General features: G+C 37.6%; 1 protein-coding gene across 4 annotated transcripts in view; it reads left to right on the top strand.

The window, feature by feature from the left end:
- Ints6 (integrator complex subunit 6) overlaps positions 1-21468 on the top strand; it is an 80159-nt gene that overhangs the window by 21305 nt on the left and 37386 nt on the right. For 3 of the 4 annotated variants that reach the window (XM_041665927.1, XM_041665919.1, XM_041665911.1), the window contains one exon: positions 1853-1942. In XM_041665927.1, the coding sequence (XP_041521861.1) occupies positions 1853-1942 (90 nt within the window). Of the gene's footprint in view, positions 1-1852; positions 1943-11549; positions 11771-21468 lie in introns of those variants that run through there. The other variant, XM_041665931.1, reaches the window with a different exon arrangement.

Raw genomic sequence — 21468 nt, 5'->3', positions numbered from 1 at the left:
CCACCTCCCGGCTCCTGTTAATTTTTCTAAGATGAGAGTAATGTTAATAATACTGTGAAATTAGTTCTTGTAATCCTATCCATGTTTCTAGTCACTTGCCTAGATGTTGTGATGATAGGTAAGATTCTGGTAATGGACACCTACCGTCTTGCTTTCTTCAAGAATAAGTTTCTCCTTTAAAAATATTGACCTCTGCCGGGCGGTGGTAGTGCACGCCTTTAATCCCAGCACCTGGGAGGCAGAGGCAGGCGGATCTCTGGGAGTTCGGGGCCAGCCTGGTCTACAAGAGCTAGTTCCAGGACAGGAACCAAAAAGCTATGGAGAAACCCTGTCTCGAAAAATCCAAAAAAAAAAAAAAAATATTGACCTCTCCCGCCACTCCCACCCCTAAGGTGGAGGACAAGTGGAGCAGGACAATGACTGGCTCTCTCTATGCAGCCCTGGAAATCACTTTCTTCCTGACTCAGTTCCTTAGTGCTAGAATTTTAGTTGTATACCATTGCACTTAGCTTTTAGACTGCCGTTTTGCATTTTGAGAGGGTTCTGCTGTGTTACACAGGCTGGTCTCAAACTTCCCATGTGGAACACAGGTGTGTACCACCATATTCCGCTAGTACTCTCTTTATTATTGCACTTTGTATCATACTCAATCTTAGCCAAAAGGCTAAGCAGTGATTTTTGTTTTTTCAAGTTAGGGTTTTCTCTGTGAAACAGTCCTGGCTTTCTTGGAACTTGCTCTGTAAACCAGTCTGACCTCAAAGTCACAGAGATCGCCTGCCTGTGCCTCCTCAGTGCTGGGATTAAAGGTGTGCACCACCACCACCTGGTGAAGATAGCTCCTGAAAAATTAAATTACCAGAATTCAGCTGGTAATTTGAGAAATTAAATATCAGAGCCTGGTGAGTGTGAGGCCAACTTGATCTACACAGTGAGTTTCAGGACAGCCAAAGATACATAAAGAAACCCTGTTTCAAAAAGAGAAAAAAAAGACCAGGACTAGGGAATGACTCATTGGTTAAGAGCATTTACTGCTCTTCCAGATGACTAGGTTTCAGTTCCCAGCACCCACTTTGGGTGGCTCATAATTGTCCAGAATTTCAGTTCCAGGGCATCAGAAGTGTCTTTTGTCTTCCTTTGGCCTCTGTGGCACCAACCACATAGTACATATTCATGCTTGCAGATCAGATACTCATACACATAATATTTTTTTTCTTTTTTCTTCTTTTTTCTTTTTGAGACTTTCTCTGTATAGCCTTGACTGCCCTGGACTTCACTCTGTAGGCTATAGACACTGATCTCAGATCCTCTTGCCTCAGCCTCCTGAGTACTGGGATTAAAGACATGCACCACCATCACCTGGCATAAAATCTTAAAATAAATATAAGGTTCATAAATATAAATGTGCACTGTAAAAATGAATGTACAAGAGTATTTTATAAAGAAGTGAGAAATCCATTTATATATCTCTAGTTAGAGCTAACCACTATTAGTAAGTATCCTAAAAAGTTTAAGTGTGCAAACAGGTATATGTATTGTAAATTTTACTAAGGAGAGATGGGGTTTAGTGAGATGACTCAGTGGGTAATAAAAAGGTACATGACTGTTGAGCTTGACAAATTGAGTTTGAGTCTCACGTCCCACATAGTATGAGAGAACAGATTCCTGTAAGTTGTTCTCCAACCTCCACACTTGCCCTACAGCGTTCAGAGTAAACACACAAAGTAAATTAAATGCAGTAAAACATGTTTGAAAATGAAAAGAGATGGTACACATTGAGGGGAATTGGGGATGTAACTAAAAAAAAGTCATGCCAGAATTTAAGTCTTAATACCTGTTTATTTTTTGACTTCAGGGAAGAAACCCTTTTTTCTTGGAGCCGGCAATAATTATTACAATCACTGATGGGAGCAAGTTAACTACTACGAGTGGTGTCCAGGATGAGGTGAGTTGTGTGTAACAGGGGTCATATGCAGCTAAAACCTATCTGTATGTGCATTATAGGGTATGAATACATTGTAGTAGCTTTTCTCATTATTATCCACCTCCTAGGACTACTTATCTTCGTTCATGGTAGTTGTCTTTATATTTTCTTGACTAGGAATCCTTTTTTTGCAAAGTTTGTGAGCATATCTCCTGCTTCAATGTCAGTCTATATACTAATAAACTTCTTATTTTCAGGTTTAAAGAACCCCAACAATCTAGAATTAGAATTCTAATCATCTCACTTTTTAAAATTATTATGATTGTTTTAAATCATTGACAGAACTACTGAAGTATATAAGCTTATAACAAGGAAAGGTTTATTTTAACTCAAGTTAGTAGACTGAGAGTTTGGACCCTTTGGTGAAAGGCTGCATTGGTGGGACAGTGTGAAGGAGTGAGCTTCTCACTTCGTGTGGCCAGGAAGCAAAGACAGGAAGAGACTGCAGTCAGATGACACTCTGAAGACTACACTCACAGTGACTTAACTTTCTCCAACCAGTCCTCAGCTCTCAGTGTTGCCACCATTGCTCAATAGCACATAGACTTAATAAATACATAGGCCTTTCATTATAGACATTTCATCCCCAATCATGTCATTTGTATGGTTTTTTTTTGTTAGAGTTTAAGCTGGAGTACAGGAATGCCAAGAGTAGGTTAAAACTAGAAAAAGTGAAGATTCTTCAGAATTAATGTTTTCTCTAAGTCATATGTAGTATAAATAATTCAGAGCTTATGTTATTTGCTCTGTCAGTGAGTTATGTGTGCTATGATAAATCCATTAGATTAAAGGAAGCAAACTTTACAGTGTTTTTATTATATTTGAACTGTTGGTGGTTTTATTATTTTTTTTTCTTCTTGACATGCTGATATGCAGGTGATCTTTTAAAGACTTGTTGCTGTTTGCATTTGTTCTTAGTTTATATGGTATTTATATTAGAGTTTGAAATGGGAAAGGTACAGACTTTAAAGATTAGATTAAAATTTAGAATTAGAATTAAAGGTAAAGATTTGGAATTTACAGTGGCATATAAATTGCATGGGGTCAGAGCATGTGGGTTTTTTCTAATTCAAGTACTTCTAGTAATAAACTTTGTACCAGTGACCTAATTTCTCTAAATCTCTACCTTATCAATGAAATAATGACAATAATTCTTGCTTTCCTTCAGAGGGTTGTTGAAATATAAAATGAAAAAAAAGTATCTATGAAAATGTGTGGTGGGCTATCAAGAAAAAGGGGTATTGTATCATTCCACCATGAGGCACTAGAACAGTGTAGAATTTAGATTGCCTAATTTGACTTAGGAAATGTTAGAATTGCATTGTTCCGGCAGTTAATATTAAAGAGATTTTAGGGTATAATCATTGAGGTAGCAGTGAAAAAATAGATTATAAACTATCACTAGCTATTTTATTGCCTGCTTAAAAGTAAAACTTAATGGTCTGTTGGACTTTTTTAGACTTAGTTGGTGTGTATAGTCATTTATGGTCCTGCCACTCTTAGTAGACAGACACTGATTGTAATTTAGAAACTCTCAAATTGATTTTTTTCTCTTAACCATAATATTTTTAGTATTTGTATTCATTTTGTAGAAATTCCAAGTCTTACTGTTTGTTTGTTTTGTTTGTTTTTTTGAGACAGGGTTTCTCTGTGTATCTCTGACTGTCCTGGAACTGACTCTATAGCTCAGGCTGGTCTCAAACTCACAGAGATCCATCTGCCTCTGCCTCCTCAATGGGATTAAAGGCGTGCGCCACCACACCTGACTTGAAATTCTAAGTCTGTTGATGGTCATTTTTTTTACCTTAATGATTTTGATTAAACAGTTAATTTTGTTTTCTGTTGTCAAGTATGCCTACCTGTAAGGTTATTCATTCAAGGCACATTTTGTCTTGCCTGTTTAGAAATGCCTTTTGTGATACAGTTTGTTCCTATATATCTGGATCTGTTTTATTTATAAAATCTATTTATGGGACTTCCTCTAGCCCTAAAATTTCTTGATCGCAGGACAATATAGAAGGGAGGAAAGAAGGGAAGTGAAGAAAAATGTATAGCTCAATAAAAACAATTAAATAATCTTGAAACATAGGAATTGGAATTGATGAACTTTCATTTTGATTCCTTCCTTGGTTAGTATATTATTGTGCCTTTTAAAAAAATTATTTATTTATTATGTATACAATATTCTGTCTACATGTATGCCTGCAGGCCAGAAGTGGGCACCAGACCTCATTACAGATGGTTGTGAGCCACTGTGTGGTTGCTGGGAATTGAACTCAGGACCTTTGGAAGAACAGGCAATGCTCTTAACTGCTGAGCCATCTCTCCAGCTTCTATTATTGTGTCTTTATAATATTCCAATATTAACTTGCAAATAAGATTGAGAAGATTTTCCTGTGGGCAGAGATCTTAACCTTTCTGTTCTTCATATCTTATATAATATTTAGTATAATACTAAGAATAACATTAACATTAAAAATATTACAGGTGTTGATGTATTGAATCTGATAGTAAGTTAAAAATTGGTTCCTATTGCTTCTCCTTACCTGAAGCAGACAGTTCGTGTATTTTTAAGTCAAGCATTTTTGATTATGAAGTTGGAACATAGGCCTGTGAGGCCTGTGAGTTATTTTGATATTCATGTTTGAGAAAGCCCCTGCAAATTTTCTCTTTCCCTCTACCTCTCTCTTGTCACCCAGTGCTGCTGGAGACCTAGTGAATGCTAGACAAGTGCTTTAGCACTGAGCAATGTTTTTCTCTCTCTGTGCATTTATATACTTGCTCCATGCATGATCTATATTGTTATTTTTACTAGGAAATGCCAGTTTGGTCTTTACATCTCTTCAAGTTTCTTTACCTTCTCTTTCTGTAGTTTGAATGAATAAATATGTGATTAATTCCCATTTAAGGAATTTAACGGAATATGTGTATGTAATTTTTAGTAGTTTGTGTCTGCTTTTTCTATTTTTGAATAGACTGTCTTACTCTATAGCTCAGGCTGGCTTTGTATTCATTGAATAATACCGGCCTCAAATTCAGATCCTCTTGCCTCCACCTCTGAAGTAGTTAGATTACAGGCATGCTCCATGACATTTGGCCAGCTTTGACTACTGTTGATGTAACTTATCTCTCTGGGTTTGTGTGTTCTACCTTCATGATATTCTTTGCTTGAGAAGTATGACATATGCTGTGGTAGGTCATACCTGTTTTGTTGTACAGAATGAGTGACCTTGCTGCTTTAACATAATTCTCAGTGCACACACGCAAACACGGTCATTTAGTCTCATCTTGTATTTTACAAACGAGGAACCTGAGATCAAGAGAAATAAAATGATTTGCTTCGGTTATGGTATTTGTTGCTGCCAAATCTATTAGAATTAATTTAAATTGTGAAGTTATCTCAGCTCAAATTACCAGAACCTCTTTGATTCTGTTGTTGAATGTGTTTAGAATTTACCTTCTAGGGCTGGAGAGATGGCTCAGAGGTTAAGAGTATTGCCTGCTCTTCCAGAGGTCCTGAGTTCAATTCCCAGCAACCACATGGTGGCTCACAACCATCTATAAATGGCATACAGACAGAATATTGTATACATAATAAATAAATATAAAAAAAAGAATTTACCTTCTATTGTGTATGTTTGTGTCTGTGCTGTGCAAGTGTATATGCAGTTATGTATGCATATCATAAGTTAATGTTGGGTGTCTTCCTCTATTGGTCTCTACCTTATTTTTTGAGATAGTTTCTTCTTGAACCTGTATCTCGCTACCTGGGCAAGACAGTTGGCAAATCTCAGGGATCTTCCCGTCTCTGCCTCTCTAGTGTTGGGCTCACAGGCACTCATTGGGAATCTGAGCTCAGTCCTTGTGTAGTATGACAGGTACTTGTCTGACTAAGCTGTCTCCACAGCCTAATTAACTTTCCATCTGAATTCTTATCTTTATTTCAGCTTTTTATGCAAGTATAATGTTAATTTAGTCTCCCATGAATACTGAGCAGAACATTTCTAGGCAATGACTATATAACAGGATAAGTCTTTGGTGTTGTTTCATGACAGTGTTTAAGTAGTATTTGGAGTGATAAAAATAGTGATTCTAAGTATGTGGAGGCACTGAAAAAGTGGACTCAACCCATTTCATAGACACTGCTGCCTCTCATGTAATTGGCAAATTCTTTTTAATATACGATCTAACATGATCTAAAGATCTTATTAGGATGACCATTTATTGTGTGTGGCTTACTACATATATTTGTGAAATTTATAAAAAAGGCCCAGTATTAAATTGTTTGGAGCATAGAAAAGAAGTTAGTTGAAATACTTAGAGCTGTATCAAGCCTTGGCTTGAGTATATATGGGCCCCCATTTTTACAGCATGTTTGTGAGAAGAAAAACAGAACTTCTGCGCATTCTGTGACTGCTCACAGGAGAGAAGACTGACTGCTTTGTAAAATTGGACGAAACTCTTGAGCTAGATGTAATCATTTTATATTAATTAATTAAATGAAACATTGGGAGTCATCTAATAAAAGTCTGGGCTATTACTTGAGGTGACCTGAGTATTGTCTGGTACTGTTTGGATTGCAAGTTTAAGTGTATTATTTTGGCCTTTTTTTTTTTTTTGACTGTTGGTATGTCCGCATGTATACAGCCATTTAGTAAAACTGGTTGTCTCCAGTATTTTCATATAAGGGAAATGGTATATCAGAATTCCAAGAAAGCTATTCTTCTTGTTTCCACAGTACTTATTTTTTGGTGTTGATAAACATTCTTGCGTCCAAATGCTCATAATGCTGATCACATCAGTATTACCAGCATGTCAAATGTTTCCATGAAATCACCAAGTGATAATTAGAGCTGTTTATTTACTTAACTTTTTGAGACAGTGTCTTCCACTGAAGTCAAAGGCTGAATGTGAACTCAGAGCCTAGGCTGGTAGATTTTGCCAGTCTTCCTCAGCCTTGGCTTCCAGAGTGATGAGTCATGTGTCACCAGGTTTTGCTGAAAACTTGAAACTTTTTATAATTTGCAAAGATCCTCTGGAGTACTAAGTTGCAGTGAAAATGTGTTCTGAACTGTTTCCAGAAACCATGACCAAGTACCTTTGTTCAGTAAGGCAGCAAAAGAATCCTGTTGTAACAGTCAGTGTATCGAAACTGTTATTTTTCTCATTCCTGAAGATGCTAATAATAGTCTTCTATTTCAAATATTGAGATTTCTCTGTATAGATAAGTCTGTTTGCATTTCTGTATTATGTTTGCCGTGGAGTTGATGTCTTTGAGAAGGTATTTGTTATCAAAATGAACTGTTGACTTTGCAATACTAACTAGGTTTTTAAGACCAAGCTGGGTAACTACTTTTATAACTAACTGGAGAGATGTCCAGTTAAGACACTTATATAGAGGAATGTGAGCAGAGTCTCAGCTGTGGGTTCAGCTGGTCTTACAAATATTCTGATTTGTTAGCTCTTAAAGTTGGTACACAAATCTCAGCTATGAGTTACTGGATTTGATATCACCATTTTTTTTTCTGGATTATCCTATATATTACACATTGAAAATGGTTTTATTTTTCTGAAAAGGTAGTTATGCATTTGCCTTCTTAATGATTTAAAAGCAATAGATTCTAGTTTCTGAAGTGGTTCAGAAACTGTTTCCTCCCTCCACAAAATATTTTTATCCACTGTAATAAAACTATTTGCCAGAGGCCGTTATATCTTTTTTATAGGTAAAGACTTAACTCACTCTCAATCTGCTTTCCACTCCCTTGACTGCTTAGGACACTGGGTAGCTTTCTTCGTTTTTTATTAAAAAAAGACTGAAAGAGGGGGTGGTTCAGTGGTTAAGAAGCACCCACATGGTGGCTCTCAGAGATCTATAACTGCAATCCCATTAGATCTAATTTCCTCTTCTGGTGGGCAGTGTACATACAGACAAAACATCCATATACATAAAGTACATAATAAATCTTAAAAAAAAAAAGACCGAAAGAAATCTTGTGGAATTTCATAGTGTGATAAGTTTCTGAGTTGTCTTAGAGTGGCCTCTTCATACCTGTATTATTGGAGTCTAGTAGCTCTTAAAGAATAACGTGTATTTCAGACTTGTGCTTTCTGTCATCTCTACTGAGGCAGTTTTGTAAGAACAGCGAAGGGAGTTTGTTGGATATAGAGCATTCACATTTTTTTATCTATACATTTGCCTCATATTCTTCATTCCTGGATTTGCCACTGTTGGTATGGTTTAGAAATGTTTTTTCTACTTATAGTTAATAGTTTATTGAAAATACATATTTATAAAATAAAGAAGTTGACACAATGTAGTGCACATTGAACAGTTCAGTTATACACTAACATTGTTAAACTTAGGTCGTAAGAATAACCCCTAAGAAACATCTAGGCAAACAGAATGATGAAAAAAGAAATGTCTTGGTCATCCTAATGAAAGTGGTATGGCAGTAGAAACTATTACCTAAAAGTCTTTGGTAAGATATATCAAAAAAGTTTAGAGACACTCTATCACTGCTTTTAGTCCTTCCATACATAAACTAATGTGGTACTTATAGTTGTAGCTTTACACCACTGCAGCAAAATCACCAAGTGAGTTTATAAAATATACGGACCTCAGCTCTGCTTATGGGTCTATTGCTTTAGGCTGGAGTTGGAGACATTAGTATTTTATAAAAATGTCCCAAATGGTTCTGATGAGTTGAGCAGTCAGATTTGAAAACACAATATAATTGCAGATACTTTTCCCACATAAAAGCATGTGAAAATACCTTAATAACAGTGAAATGTTTAGGACTAGCCTAAAGTTATTCTAAGGTACAAATAATTACTTGGAATCTTTGCAAGGTTGTGGAATTGAGTTGTGTGAATATTTATAGCAGGATTGTTTTCTAATTTGTTGATATGGTTTAGAATAGATAACTGGACAGTTTTAAAATGCTAACTTCCACACTGACTACCTGTTTAAAGTTACTTCCTCGAGTGTGCTGTGTTGAGGACTTCTTTTGACCCTGAGTTCAAGATGAGATAGATGAGGTGAACTCTAGGAAGAGGTGAATAAACTCATGTTGCCTGCTATTGCTATCCCTGCCTTAGAAGTTTTCATCCAAAGGATAATATGAGAATTCTGGTGTCTTTACTCTGCTATAATTACTTGTTTTTGAATGCTATATAACTAACATCATTTAGAAAATACATTTCCATGACTATAAAAAATTGATGACAGTTAATGATTAATTGTCTGGAGAGTTGTCATTTAATTACCTTCCAGAATGGATTCTTCAGATCTGAGTTATTAAATATGCTTTAGTTCAGTATTTTCTCCCCTGTGATATGTAATAGGTTTGGCTGTACACCAGAACTTTGGCAATCAGTGTACACATGTATAGTTCTTTATTTATTTGTATTCCAGCTACTGCAGGAGCAAAGATGGAAGTAAATAAGATTCTTGCCCCTAGAAACATACTGTCTTTGGAAACAGGCAACAAAATTAGCACTTGTAGTATAGTGAGAAATGCCATAGCAGAAATGAGGTTTCTCAGCATAAACAAAGGAACTTTAAATTTTGAGTAAGGAATTAATTAAGCTGTGATATTCCAAGAGAGTATGCCAAAGTATACATACATGGACATCATTTAATAGATGATTATAAATCGGAAAGTATAAGATACATAAAATGTAGGTAGATGACAGTGCTGTACGGATACAGCATTTCCTTATGCCAGCATTTTCAGGGAAAGGTATTAAGATTGAAGTTGACTAGGCACATTATTAAATTTGGATTTTTAGCAAAGTTGTTCTGTCAGCCAGGTGAGTGAAGATGGACTCGAGACTAAAGAAGAGTGCTATGTGGAAAGAATGAGTAAGCTACACTCAGTAATCCAAAATTCAGCTGGTATTAGACAGGAAGGTGAAAATCAGAAGAGATGTGATCGTGTGTGATGCGGGTTTTGAAGAAGAGGTGTGATCGTTTGTGATGCAGGTTTTAAAGATGTAGTAGGAAGGAAAAAAGTTTTTATAGGGTTCTGAACCTAGAATCTTGGCCCTCTAAAGGGTATATACATTTCTTAAAGTAATATCTAAATATTGTGTTTGTGTTCATGCACACTTTACAGGGGTGAAGTCCATAGATTTGTCTGTGTTCTTTTATTTTTAGTGACAGTGCTCTGGGATGTAAGTCTAGGCTGCCCTTAACTCAACCACCCTCCTGTCTCAGTCTTAGTTTCTGGATTTAGAAAAAAGTAGGAAGAAAGGAAAATAAAAGAATTGCATTTATAGCTGGGCGATGGTGGCGCACGCCTTTAATCCCAGCACTCGGGAGGCAGAGGCAGGTGGATCTCTGTGAGTTCGAGACCAGCCTGGTCTACAGAACAGGCTCCAAAGCCACAGAGAAACCCTGTTTCGAAAAAAAAAAACAAACAAACAAAAAAAAAAGAATTGCATTTATATTAAGGCTGTTGTCAAGGAGTTATGAGGCAACTTGTAAAACAATCACCTCAGGGCTGGGATAATGGCTCCGCCAGTAAAGGGCTGAGGATCTGCTGCTGGTTTCTTGATGCCACTGAAGGCAGAGCTAGAAGGATCTCTGGGACATGCTAGTCAACTAGTCCAGCCTAATTGATGGGCTGTAGGCCAGTGAGGGGTGGACTGATAGTTCTTTAGCGTTCATGAAAACAATTGCCTCAAAACTTTTTTTTTTTTTTTGAGACAGATGCCATTATTTATGTAAGCCATTCTGCTTCATTCTTAAAAGAGCTATGATGCTGCCATATATACTGTGGTCAAGGTTGTCCTCTCCTAACCCCACCCCATGCTCCAGCCACCTCTCTGGTCCATTGTTTGTATTTTATTTTAGAAATGAATTTTGAGACAGAGTCTTTTTATATTCCCTTGGCTGGCATGGGACTGACTGTATAGATAACTGGCCTCAAATCTGCCGGTCTTTGCCTCCCAAGGGCTGGGATTAAGTGTGTGACACCGCATCCAACCCCACTGTTTTTATTTTTAATAATATTTAAATTTGCTTGTTTAAAGCAGTCACTGACATTCAAAAAAAGTACTAGAACTGGAATAATTGTTCTCTCTCTCTGTCCCTCCCCCCGGGTGTGTGCATGTGTGTGAGTGTGTATATGCCCCAGGCATAAATTTAGACTGCTTGGTTATTTTCTGCCTTTCTGTGTCAGATTATAATCTGAGAAAACGCAGATGTTAATGTTTGATTCCTGATGGCCACACTAACGTAAGCATTAGGCTGCTAGTTACTTATAAATATTTTGATTATAATAGCTCTATTCCCAGTTTTTAAAACTTAATTTCTACTTTTGGTCCTTTTCAAGTATAATGCAATAATTTTAAGTTTTTTAGATTTATTTATCAAAAATAAGCTTGAAATGAGTGAATAATCTTGAAACTTTGGCCTTTACACCAACACAAGGCTAAATTTTGATCTAGACGAGGCTGTTTTGGTATATTTTTTTCCCACACTCTCTTTTCAGATTGAATTACTGATTCCCCTCCCCCTTGTTTTGTTTGTTGTGGTTTTGATGTTTCTTTTCCTTTCAGCTAAAGGAGCAGCCCAGTGGTTTTCAAGAAGTGCCAAAGTGCACACTGACTGTCTCATGATGACTGGTGCCTCAGGGAGGGTCATGATTCCTGGATACAGGATCGACCTGATCCTGGATGTCACTTCAAGCAGTCAGATCGTGGGGAAAAGCCTTGTCTAATGGCTAGCCTTCCTCAAAAGTCTGATGCTAGTCATCTCGGAAGGCCTCAGAGAAAGTCTTAAAGGTGAGCAGAGTAGAGTGTAGTTCTCTCTGGGGACTGTGCCTTTTTGTTGGAGAATCTGATTCAAACAGAATGATAACCCTAAGCTGATTATTTAGGCTTAATTGGTAAACTAATCTGAAACTCAGAACTCCGTTGCTGATGATGATCAGACCCCAACTTTGAGTATCTTTCTGAGCTTAACAGCCATAGGGAGGAATTTCCCGTGCTCTTGAGAGCTTTAGCTTAATGCTTGTTCTCTTAATCGGACATAGCCTTTTTGTTGTAGCTAAGTGATTCTTGATTTCAAAATTGCATTCAGTTGTTAACTGCAAATAGATTTTAAAAATTTAATGAAGTATTTTTTTAATTTATACAATTATATAAGTATCAGGCAGTTAAGCTTCAGAGGTTTATTAGAACAAGTTTACATTTGACTTTTTATTTTTTTATTTTTTTTGAAGATATTTTTGGGTGGTAGTGCATGCCTATTAATCCTAGCATGGGGAGGGTAGGACAAGTTTAACTGGGCTACATAGTATGAACCTGTCTCAAGAAAAGTGAAAAACAAAAACAAAACGATGAAAGGCAAAAAACACAAGAGCTTGAAGTAGTTCATATTTTATTGCATTGAACTTGAAGAATATTAGTACTACTCCCTTCAACATTTTTTATCATAGTAAAGATTCTTAAGAGATATTTTGACCATTTTATTTTGGAAAAGTTTAATTTTACATTGCTTTCTCTGTAATGGAAGCACTTTTATAAAACCCAGTAGTTCACTAATAACCTAAGTTCCTAAATTTAAGTAAACTGAAAAGTCCTAAGACCTGTTAATTTCTTTTCATTGAATTGCTATTTACTAGTATTAAATTTTATGGGGCATGTATAATTCCCAGTGTTTGTACTTCTTAAAGTTTAGTAATTATATATACTAGACTGGGAATATAGCTCAGTGCAGCATGCTTGTAGATAGTCAGTGGGCCCTGGATTCAATTTCCATCATTCGGGAGAAAAATCACGTGTTTATTTCTGTGTGTATGTGTTCTCAAATTTGCTTTCTGTGCAACACGAGCTGTGATACATACCAGAAATTTTTATTCTATTTTGTTTTTTGTTCCTATGATGAACACTGACCAAAACCACTTTGGGGAGTTTATTTCATCTTTTTTTTTTTTAATTGATATTTATTGAGCTCTACATTTTTCTCTGCTCCCCTCCCTGCCTCTCCCCTCTGCCCTTCAACTTTCCCCCAAGGTCGCCATGCTCCCAATTTACTCAGGAGATCTTGTCTTTTTCTACTTTCTACATTCCATGTAGATTATATCTATGTAAGTCTCTCTTAGTGTCCTCATTGTTGTCTAAGTTCTCTGGGATTGTGGTTTGTAGGCCATCTTTCTTTGCTTTATGTTTAAAAACCACCTATGAGTGAGTGCATGTGATAATTGTCTTTCTGTGTCTGGGTTACCTCACTCAAAATAATGTTTTCTAGCTCCATCCATTTTCCTGCAAAATTCAAGCTGTCATTATTTTTTTCTGCTGTGTAGTAAGTACTCCATTGTGTAAGTGTACCACATTTTTCTTATCCATTCTTTGATCGAGGGGCTTTTAGGTTGTTTCCAGGTTCTGGCTATGACAAACAAAGCTGCTGTGAACATAGTTGAGCTAATGTCCTTGTGGCACGATTGAGTATTCTTTTGATACCCAAAACTGGGTCTTGAGGAAGGTTGTTTCCTAGTTTTCTGAGAAATCGCCACACTGACATCCAAAGGAGTTGTATCAGCTTGCATTCCTATCAGCAATGCAGACGTGTTCCCTTTTCCCTACAACCTCTTCAGTATAAGTTGTCATTGGTGTTTTTGATCTTGGCCATTCTTACAGGTGTAAGATGGAATCTCAGAGTTGTTTTGATTTGCATTTCTCTGATGACTAAGGATGTTGAACTTGTCCTTAAGTGTCTTTCAGCCATTTTAGATTCTTCTGTTGAGAGATCTTTGTTTAGGTCTGTACTCCATTTTTTAAAATTGGATTATATGAGCTTTTGGTGTCCAATTTCTTGAGTTCTTTGTATATTTTGGAGATCAGACCTCTCTCTGGTGTGGGGTTAGTGAAGATCTTTTCCCATTCTGTAGGCTGTCGTTTTGTCTTGTTGAAAGTGTCCTTTGCTTTACAGAAGCTTTTCAGTTTCAGGAGGTCCCATTTATTAATTGTTTCTCTCATTGTCTGTGCTACTAGAGTTATATTTAGGAAGTGGTTCCGTGCCAATGTGTTCAAGTGTACTTCCCACTTTCTCTTCTATGAGGTTCAGTGTGTCTGGCTTTATGTGGAGGTCTTTGATCCATTTGGACTTGAGAGTTTTGTGCATGGTGATAGATATGGGTCTATTTTCATTCTACATGTTGATATCCAGTTATGCTAGTACCACTTAAATATGCTTTCTTTTTTCCATTTGATATTTTTTGCTTCTTTTATAAAAGATCAGGTATTTGAAGATGTGTGGATTGATAACTGGGTCTTCTATTCGGTTCCATTGGTCCTTCTGTCTGTTCTTATGCCATCATCCTACAAGTTTTGTCCAGCATTGAAGGAAACCAGGGCAGGAGCTCAAGGCAGGGCAGGAACGTTGGAGGCAGAACCTGAAGCAGAGAGTACAGAGGAATGAGCTTACTGGCTTGCTTTCCTTGACTTGCCTAGCTAATTTTTGTATACAGTCCAGGCCTGCCTGCTCAGGGATGGCACTTCCAGCAATTGGGCTAGACCCTCTCACATCATTAGCAATCCAGAAAGTGACCTCATAGACAGTGCCCACAGACCAGTCTGATAAAGGCAGTTTCTTAACGAGTTTCCTTTTTTCGGGGATGTCAAGTTGATAACTAAAATTAGCCTTCACAGTTTGTAAACTTTATAATTAAAAGACTTAAGTCGAACCCCTAGAAAGACCTTATGGAGACAAGAGAACCCACTCTTGAAAGTTGTCCTCTGACCTCCACTCATGGACTGTGGCATACCCACAGCATATGTTCGCACATTATACATACAATTAAATATAATTAATTAAATATAAGTTTTAAAAAGGACTAATGAGCATTTTCAACCCCTGTGATCTTTATTAGAATTCTGACTTCTGCTGTTGTAGGAAAGAAGCACTCACACAATTATTAGTGAGTAAGTTGTGAGACGGGCTGCAGTAGACTTGTGGACAGCAGTGTGGGGGAGCCCTGGAATATCCTGTTTGTCCACTGCTGTAGACTGTGGGACTGTGCTACCGTGTTAGATGCTTTCCATATCATCTTTGGAATGGTCTTTATCCATACATTTACTCTTCTTGAGCCAGAATGCACTCAAGTTTTGTTGAACAAGTACTATACAATTGCTTTGAAATGTAGACACAAGGTTAGGTGTTGGGTCTTGAGGGGTGATTATTTGATATCCTGAGTGCTGAACTCCTTGCCTGAGGTAGATCATTTCGGTCTGAGAGTTTATATTGTTTCAAAAATGTTACTCTTTTACATACAGTCTCTTCCAGGTATTGCCTGGTGTACCCCCACTCCCTCATCTCTATTCTTTCTGGATAGTAGAATTCTGAATTGAACTTTATTTTTGTTTTTGGTTTTAAATGTTTTTTCTTTTCTTTGTTTTTCCTCCTGGGCATAAGACACATGTCTATAATCTCAAGAATCGCAGATGTAGCAGGGCAGGGGAATCTCTGAGTTTGAGGCTGATTGGTCTGTGAGCTCCAAGCATCTGGAACTCTATTGAGACTTCTTTTCCTTCTGCCCTCCATCCTTCACTATCCTCCAAATCCCCTTTCTCCTACATCTGTCTTGTTTTGGGGAGTTTTTTTTTTTTTGACTGAATTACTAAATTGCTTGACTTTTGAAAGGTGTGTGTGTATGTATGTATGTATGTATGTATGTATGTATGTTTATATGTGTGTGTATGCATGTGGTAGCAAAATAGGGTCTGAAATGAAACCTGGAACTCTGAACAGTTGGATTTTTTGTCCAGAAAACCCCAGGAATCTCCCATGTCTCTCTTTGTAGATAGGTACACTCTCCTCTGCTTGACATTATATTTGGGCTCTGGGATCCAAACTTAGGTCCTCATACTTGCATTTCCTCAACCATTTCCTCAGCTCTGTATGTGTGTGAGGTGAACTTTTCAAAATAAAATTAATCATTTTGAAATGAATAATATTCTTTCGTGTTTTTGTATATAAATATGAATGTACACACACATTTTTCTACAGTGCTGGGTATGGAACCCTGGATCTCATGCGAGTTCCTTAACAGGCTCTGTGCTGAGCTATAACCCTGGCCCATCCCCCATTCTTTTTTTTTTAAATTTTTTAAGTAGACTTGTACTTGGAATCATATAAAATGCAAAAATCCTAGGATAAACAGGTATCTTTCATGTACTTTGACCAGATAATTTCAGTTTAGATATCCCTGCATTTGGAATTCCTGTTCTTAGAAATAATTAGAAAAGTACTGAGGATTGAGATTATTGGAAAGTAAAGCCTTGGAGAATAGAGGTTGAGGGTCTTTGTTCATGATGGATAATATGAACTCCAGCTGATAGAAGGCCTAACAGAAGAGAGGTGTCCACTGGAAAGGAGGAAACTGAAGTAAATCTCTAAGGAACAAATACAGCATAGCTTCTGTCTTCCTCCAATTTGTTTTGAATTAAAGACCTAACTAAGGCAGTATTGTATTTGAGAGATTAGCTTTAAGAAACACTGAAAACATTAAATTTTCTTTTGAAAAATTTCTATCTTTATTACCTAAGCAAATCTGAGAAATTGATACTGGAGACACTAGCTTTCTATGTAGTAAGATGACTTAAACATTTCCATTATTAGGATGTATCAGTTCTTGCCCTTGTTACAAGAGCATGTTGCTTTTTGCCACAGGGTCTGGAAGCCTAAATTGGATTTCCTGCCTCTACCTCCCAAGTGCTGTATCACATGCTACCATACAGAATTAGTTTTTCTTTGAATGCATAGTTTCTGCAGTAAACAGACTGACAAGCTTCTAGTTTAATTGTTCTCAGCTTGTGGGTCTTGACCAGAGGAGTCACATACCAGATATTCCTCACAGCAGATATTTACTTTACAATTGATAACAGCAGACTTACAGTTATGAAGTAACAGTGGAAATAACTTTATGGTTAGGGGTCACCGCAGCATGAGGAACAGTATTAAAGGGTTTTGCAGCATTAGGATGGTTGAGAACCACTGCTCTAGATTTTTTTTAAATTGGGTTAATGGTCTTTTTGAAAGAACAGTAACAAAAACAGAAAATTCTATTTTAAAGATAGGTTTGATTGGGTAGTTGTCCCAGAAGTAGAGTGGCTCTGCTCCAGGCTGTGCTAGTCTCAATTGCTTCTCTTTGGTGGATAGTTGATGCCAAGTGGGCTCATTTTACAGAACATCCTGCAACCAAGGTTCGACTTTTAAGAAAAGCAGCAGACTTTGGAGAGCAGGAAACTTCTTTATATGAAGGTGACTCCAGATTTAACACAGGACAGGACAGTCCTTATCAGCATTTGTCAAGAACTTCACAGCTTACCTATACTAGTTATGTTAAGATTTGGGGGGTGGGGGTTCATTAATAGAAGGAGGAAAGAGAGATTGGTTAGACTTGGGGAGAAGCTGGCATTAAAGGAATAATAAAGATTATGCTTCAAAAGCTTGATTGTTTCTTTGTTTTCTTATATAATGGCTGTTCAAAGCTTACTTTTTTACTTCAGAATTGGGTCAGATTTCTTATGCTTAGTAAATGGTTTATGGAGACTATACTCTGGGCTTAGGGTTAATTCTTACTATTGTGTTGGTGTTTGTGTTTCTTTCAAACATCCCCTTTATTCCATTGTCAATAAACAGAGTGACAGAGATAGGAATTCTTTTATCTAAAAGGGAAAATAGGTTATATTAATACTTATATCCACTTCAAATTTAAGTTATTTAAAATGTATTGGTTGAAGTGTTTATGTGTTAAAAACCAAGTGTTGAATCCTGACTGCAACTAATTAGAGATCTAACTATTCTCTTTCAGTTCAAAGTTTAAACCAGGCTGGGTTCAAACTCATAAAAATTCACTCCCTCTGTGTCCCAAGCGCTGGGATTAAAGGTGTGCGCGTTATTTAAAACCCAGAGCTTACTGTTTTTCTAAGTCTTGAAAATCTCCAACTTTTTCAAATTGCTTTGTGTAATGTAAGGGCTTTGAATTTATATTTAAATTGGGAATCAGGATTACTATGTCTTACAAGAAAGTTTGCTGAAGTTTTGATTGGGAATCCAGTTAGAACAGTTGGAGATGGGGTTGACATTTTGTCATTCTGATCCATTATTATTGTTTATTTCTCATATTTTCAACATCTTTTTCTGAATATATTTATAAGTTCAGTGTGTGAGCTTGGCACATTTCTTATAAATTATAATTTTAAGTTCTATTGTATTGTTAGTGTAGAAATATATAGTGGGTTTTTGTTATTCTGAGACCTTTATCCTGTGAGCTGCCCAAATTTACTTAGTATATAGTAGCCTTTTCTGGAGTTTTTGGGAGCTGGTACACACAGAGCTGTGTCCGAAAAGTTTTACAAGCTCTTCCCTTTTCACTATTTGTCTACCCTTTCTTTTCTCCCCTTAATGTACTAGTAAAAATGGTTGGACTTGTCATCCTCTCTTGTTTGTGATCTTGGGGGAGGTCAGGTTAGAAATGAGTTAGTCTTTTCCTCTGCTAATATGATGTTAGCTGCAGGTTTGTGTTTGTGGGGGTGGGGTGTGTGTGTACACCTGTGTTTTTGTTTTGATTTGTTGGGATTTTAAGACACCATTATAATGTTGATATGTGTGAACTGTGTGTTTAGAGGGTGCAGGCATGTTAGCAGTGATCCTGTGGAGGTCAGAGGATAATTTTGAAGTGTCAGATTTTTTTTCTTTTATGTTTACCTGGGTTCTGAGATCAAAGCTCGCAGGGTCAGGCTAGTGGGGATAGTACCCTCACCTATGTCATCTTGCTGCTCAGAACGTTTTTATGGCCGGGCGATGGTGGTGCACGCCTTTAATCCCAGCACTCGGAAGGCAGAGGCAGGCGGATCTCTGTGAGAGTTTGAGACCAGCCTAGTCTACAGAGTGAGTTCCAGGACAGGCTCCAAAGCTACAGAGAAACCCTGTCTAGAAAAACCAAAAAAAAAAAAAGAGAGAGAGAGAGAGAACATTTTTATGTATACTCAATCTTACGTTTTATCAAGCAAAGAAATACATTAAATTGCTGCTATTATTTGAAGTCTTGAGTCACAGTTAATACATTTGTTAGAAGAGTTAAATAAAGCAAGGAATCTGATGGAGTTGTATTTGCTATACATGGGTTCATTCAGTAAATGGAGAATTGTTAGCCAACTTACTGATTTTTTTTTTGACAGCTTTCTGATTTAATAGTTTATGGTTTATTTCAAGCTGTTTCATGCTGGGTTCTGAATAGTTTGGAATATAGTTAATATGTATAGTTGCCCTTTTGTTTTGTTTTGAGACAAGGTTTCCTCTCTGTAACCCTGACTGTCCTGGAACTCCTCTTGTAGACCAGGCTGACCTTAAACTCACAGAGATCACCTGCCTCTGCCTCCTGAGTGCTGGGATTAAAGGCGTGCGCCGCCACCACCACCCAGGCTGCAACTATACTCTTAAAACGTGGTGGCAGAGGCACTCTTGAGTTTAAGGTCAGCGTGGTCTACAAGGTGAGTTCCAGGCAGCTAGAATTGTTACATAGAGAAACTCTGTCTCAAAGGGGGGGGAGGGTATAGTTGCACCAAATACATGTGATTTGTATGTTGCTGGAGATGTTTAGAGCTTGGCTTATAGGATTTTTTATTGTTGTTGTTTGTTTGTTTGTTTGTTTGTTTTGATTTTTCGAGACGGGGTTTCTCTGTAGCTTTTGGTTCCTGTCCTGGAACTAGCTCTTGTAGACCAAGCTGGCCTCAAACTCACAGAGATCCGCCTGCCTCTGCCTCCCAGGTGCTGGGATTAAAGGCGTGCGCCACCACCGCCCGGCATGGCTTATAGTTTGTTCAGTCATGATTCATATAGTGTGTTTTTGAATGTGTTAAGTAGTTCCTGCAATTTGTAGTAATATAGATATTAGGATTATAGGATACATTATCAGGCTCTGTGTTATGCCTTCTCTGCCTTTGGTGTCAGGTCTTTTTCTTTAGCAGTCATTCGTCTGCTACACTCTTTCTTTTCCCATTGCCACTAGTTTTTGTGGTCCTTTTCTCCTTCCTTCCTTCCTTCCTTCCTTCCTTCTTTCCTTTTTCCCTATATTGAGAGTTAGACCTCAGGCCTCACATGTTAGACAAGTGTTATAACAAAACATTTGTTTATTTTTATTTTTCAATTGTGTATGGCAGTGTGTGGGTATGTGCACATGAGTGCAGGTGCCTTAAGGAGGCCAGAATTGGATCCCCTGCAGCTAGAGTTACAGGTGGTTGTGAGCCGCCACACTGCTGAGCTACCTCTCCAACTTGTTTTTCTTCCCTCCCCTCCCTCCTCCCTTCTCATTTCTTTTATATCTCTTTCTCTCTCTCTCTCTCTCTCTTTCTCATTGAAGGACGCCACTTGTTTGTTTCCTGTCTGCCCAGACTCCAGAAATAATCACACAGAAACTGTTCGCAATACTGTTTGGCCAATAGCTTAAGCATTTCTAGCTAACTTTTACATCTTAATTTAACCCATCTCCATTAATCTGTGCATCACCACGAGGTCGTGGCCTACCAGCAAAATTTCAGTGTGTCTGTTTCCAGCTGAGGCTCTATGGCTTCTCCTTGACTCCACCCTTCTTCTTCCCAGCATTCAGTTTAGTTTTCCCCACCTACCTAAATTCTATCCCATCAAGAGGCCAAGGCAGTTTCTTTGTTAATCAGTGGTAGTCACAACATACAGAGGGGAATCCTACCCCTCGCCCCCTGTCCCTCTCCCTCTCTTTCCCTTGCTTTCTTTCTTTGATGTGGGGTTGCTCTGTGTAACAGCCTTGGCTGTCCAGGAGCTCGCTTTGTAGGCCAGGCTTGCCTTGAACTAACAAAGATCCGCCTCCCTTTGCCTCCCTAGTCTTTAGAACTAAAAACCTTCCTAAGTGTGTAAGTGTGTGCTACTACCACCTCGTCCTGTTTTCCTTTCATTAAATCACATTTATTTATTTACTTATTAATTTTGTATGTGGGATACATATGTGCCATGGTGTGTGTGCAGAGGTTGTTTTGTGAGAGTCATTTCTTCTACCTTGTGGGTTTTGGGGGTCAGGCTTTTTTTTTTAAGGGTATGGGTATTTGCCTTCATCTTTATCTACTGAGCCTTTCCTCTTGCTTGCCTAGTTCTTTTCATGACTGCTTTTAATCTGCCACATGTTGGCAGGATTTCCCTAAAGTATGCCTTTTGTGTATATCATCCTGCTCGACTATCTCCTTGCTTTCCATTGTCCAGTAGATTCCTCAATGCTTCACATTTTACCCAGTCACATTATTAATCCTTTCATTTTCATTCAGCCATATTTATTGACTAGCTTACATGTTCTAGATACACTAGAGTCTGAGCATAGAATGGAGAGCAAAAGCAAACAGGAGTCTTTTTTGGGTGTGGAGACGACAAAAATTATTATTGTTAAAAAATACTTGTGTAAATGAAAGTAAATTTGTAATAATAATTTTTCCCCCCAAAGGGAGGAGTATAG

The sequence above is a fragment of the Microtus oregoni genome, unplaced genomic scaffold (assembly GCF_018167655.1).
Source record: "Microtus oregoni isolate MIOR12 unplaced genomic scaffold, Mior012 000001F_ref0000356, whole genome shotgun sequence".
Lineage (NCBI taxonomy): Eukaryota > Metazoa > Chordata > Mammalia > Rodentia > Cricetidae > Microtus > Microtus oregoni.
Note: the sequence above shows the minus strand (reverse complement) of the source record. Positions and strands in the feature narration are given on the sequence as shown.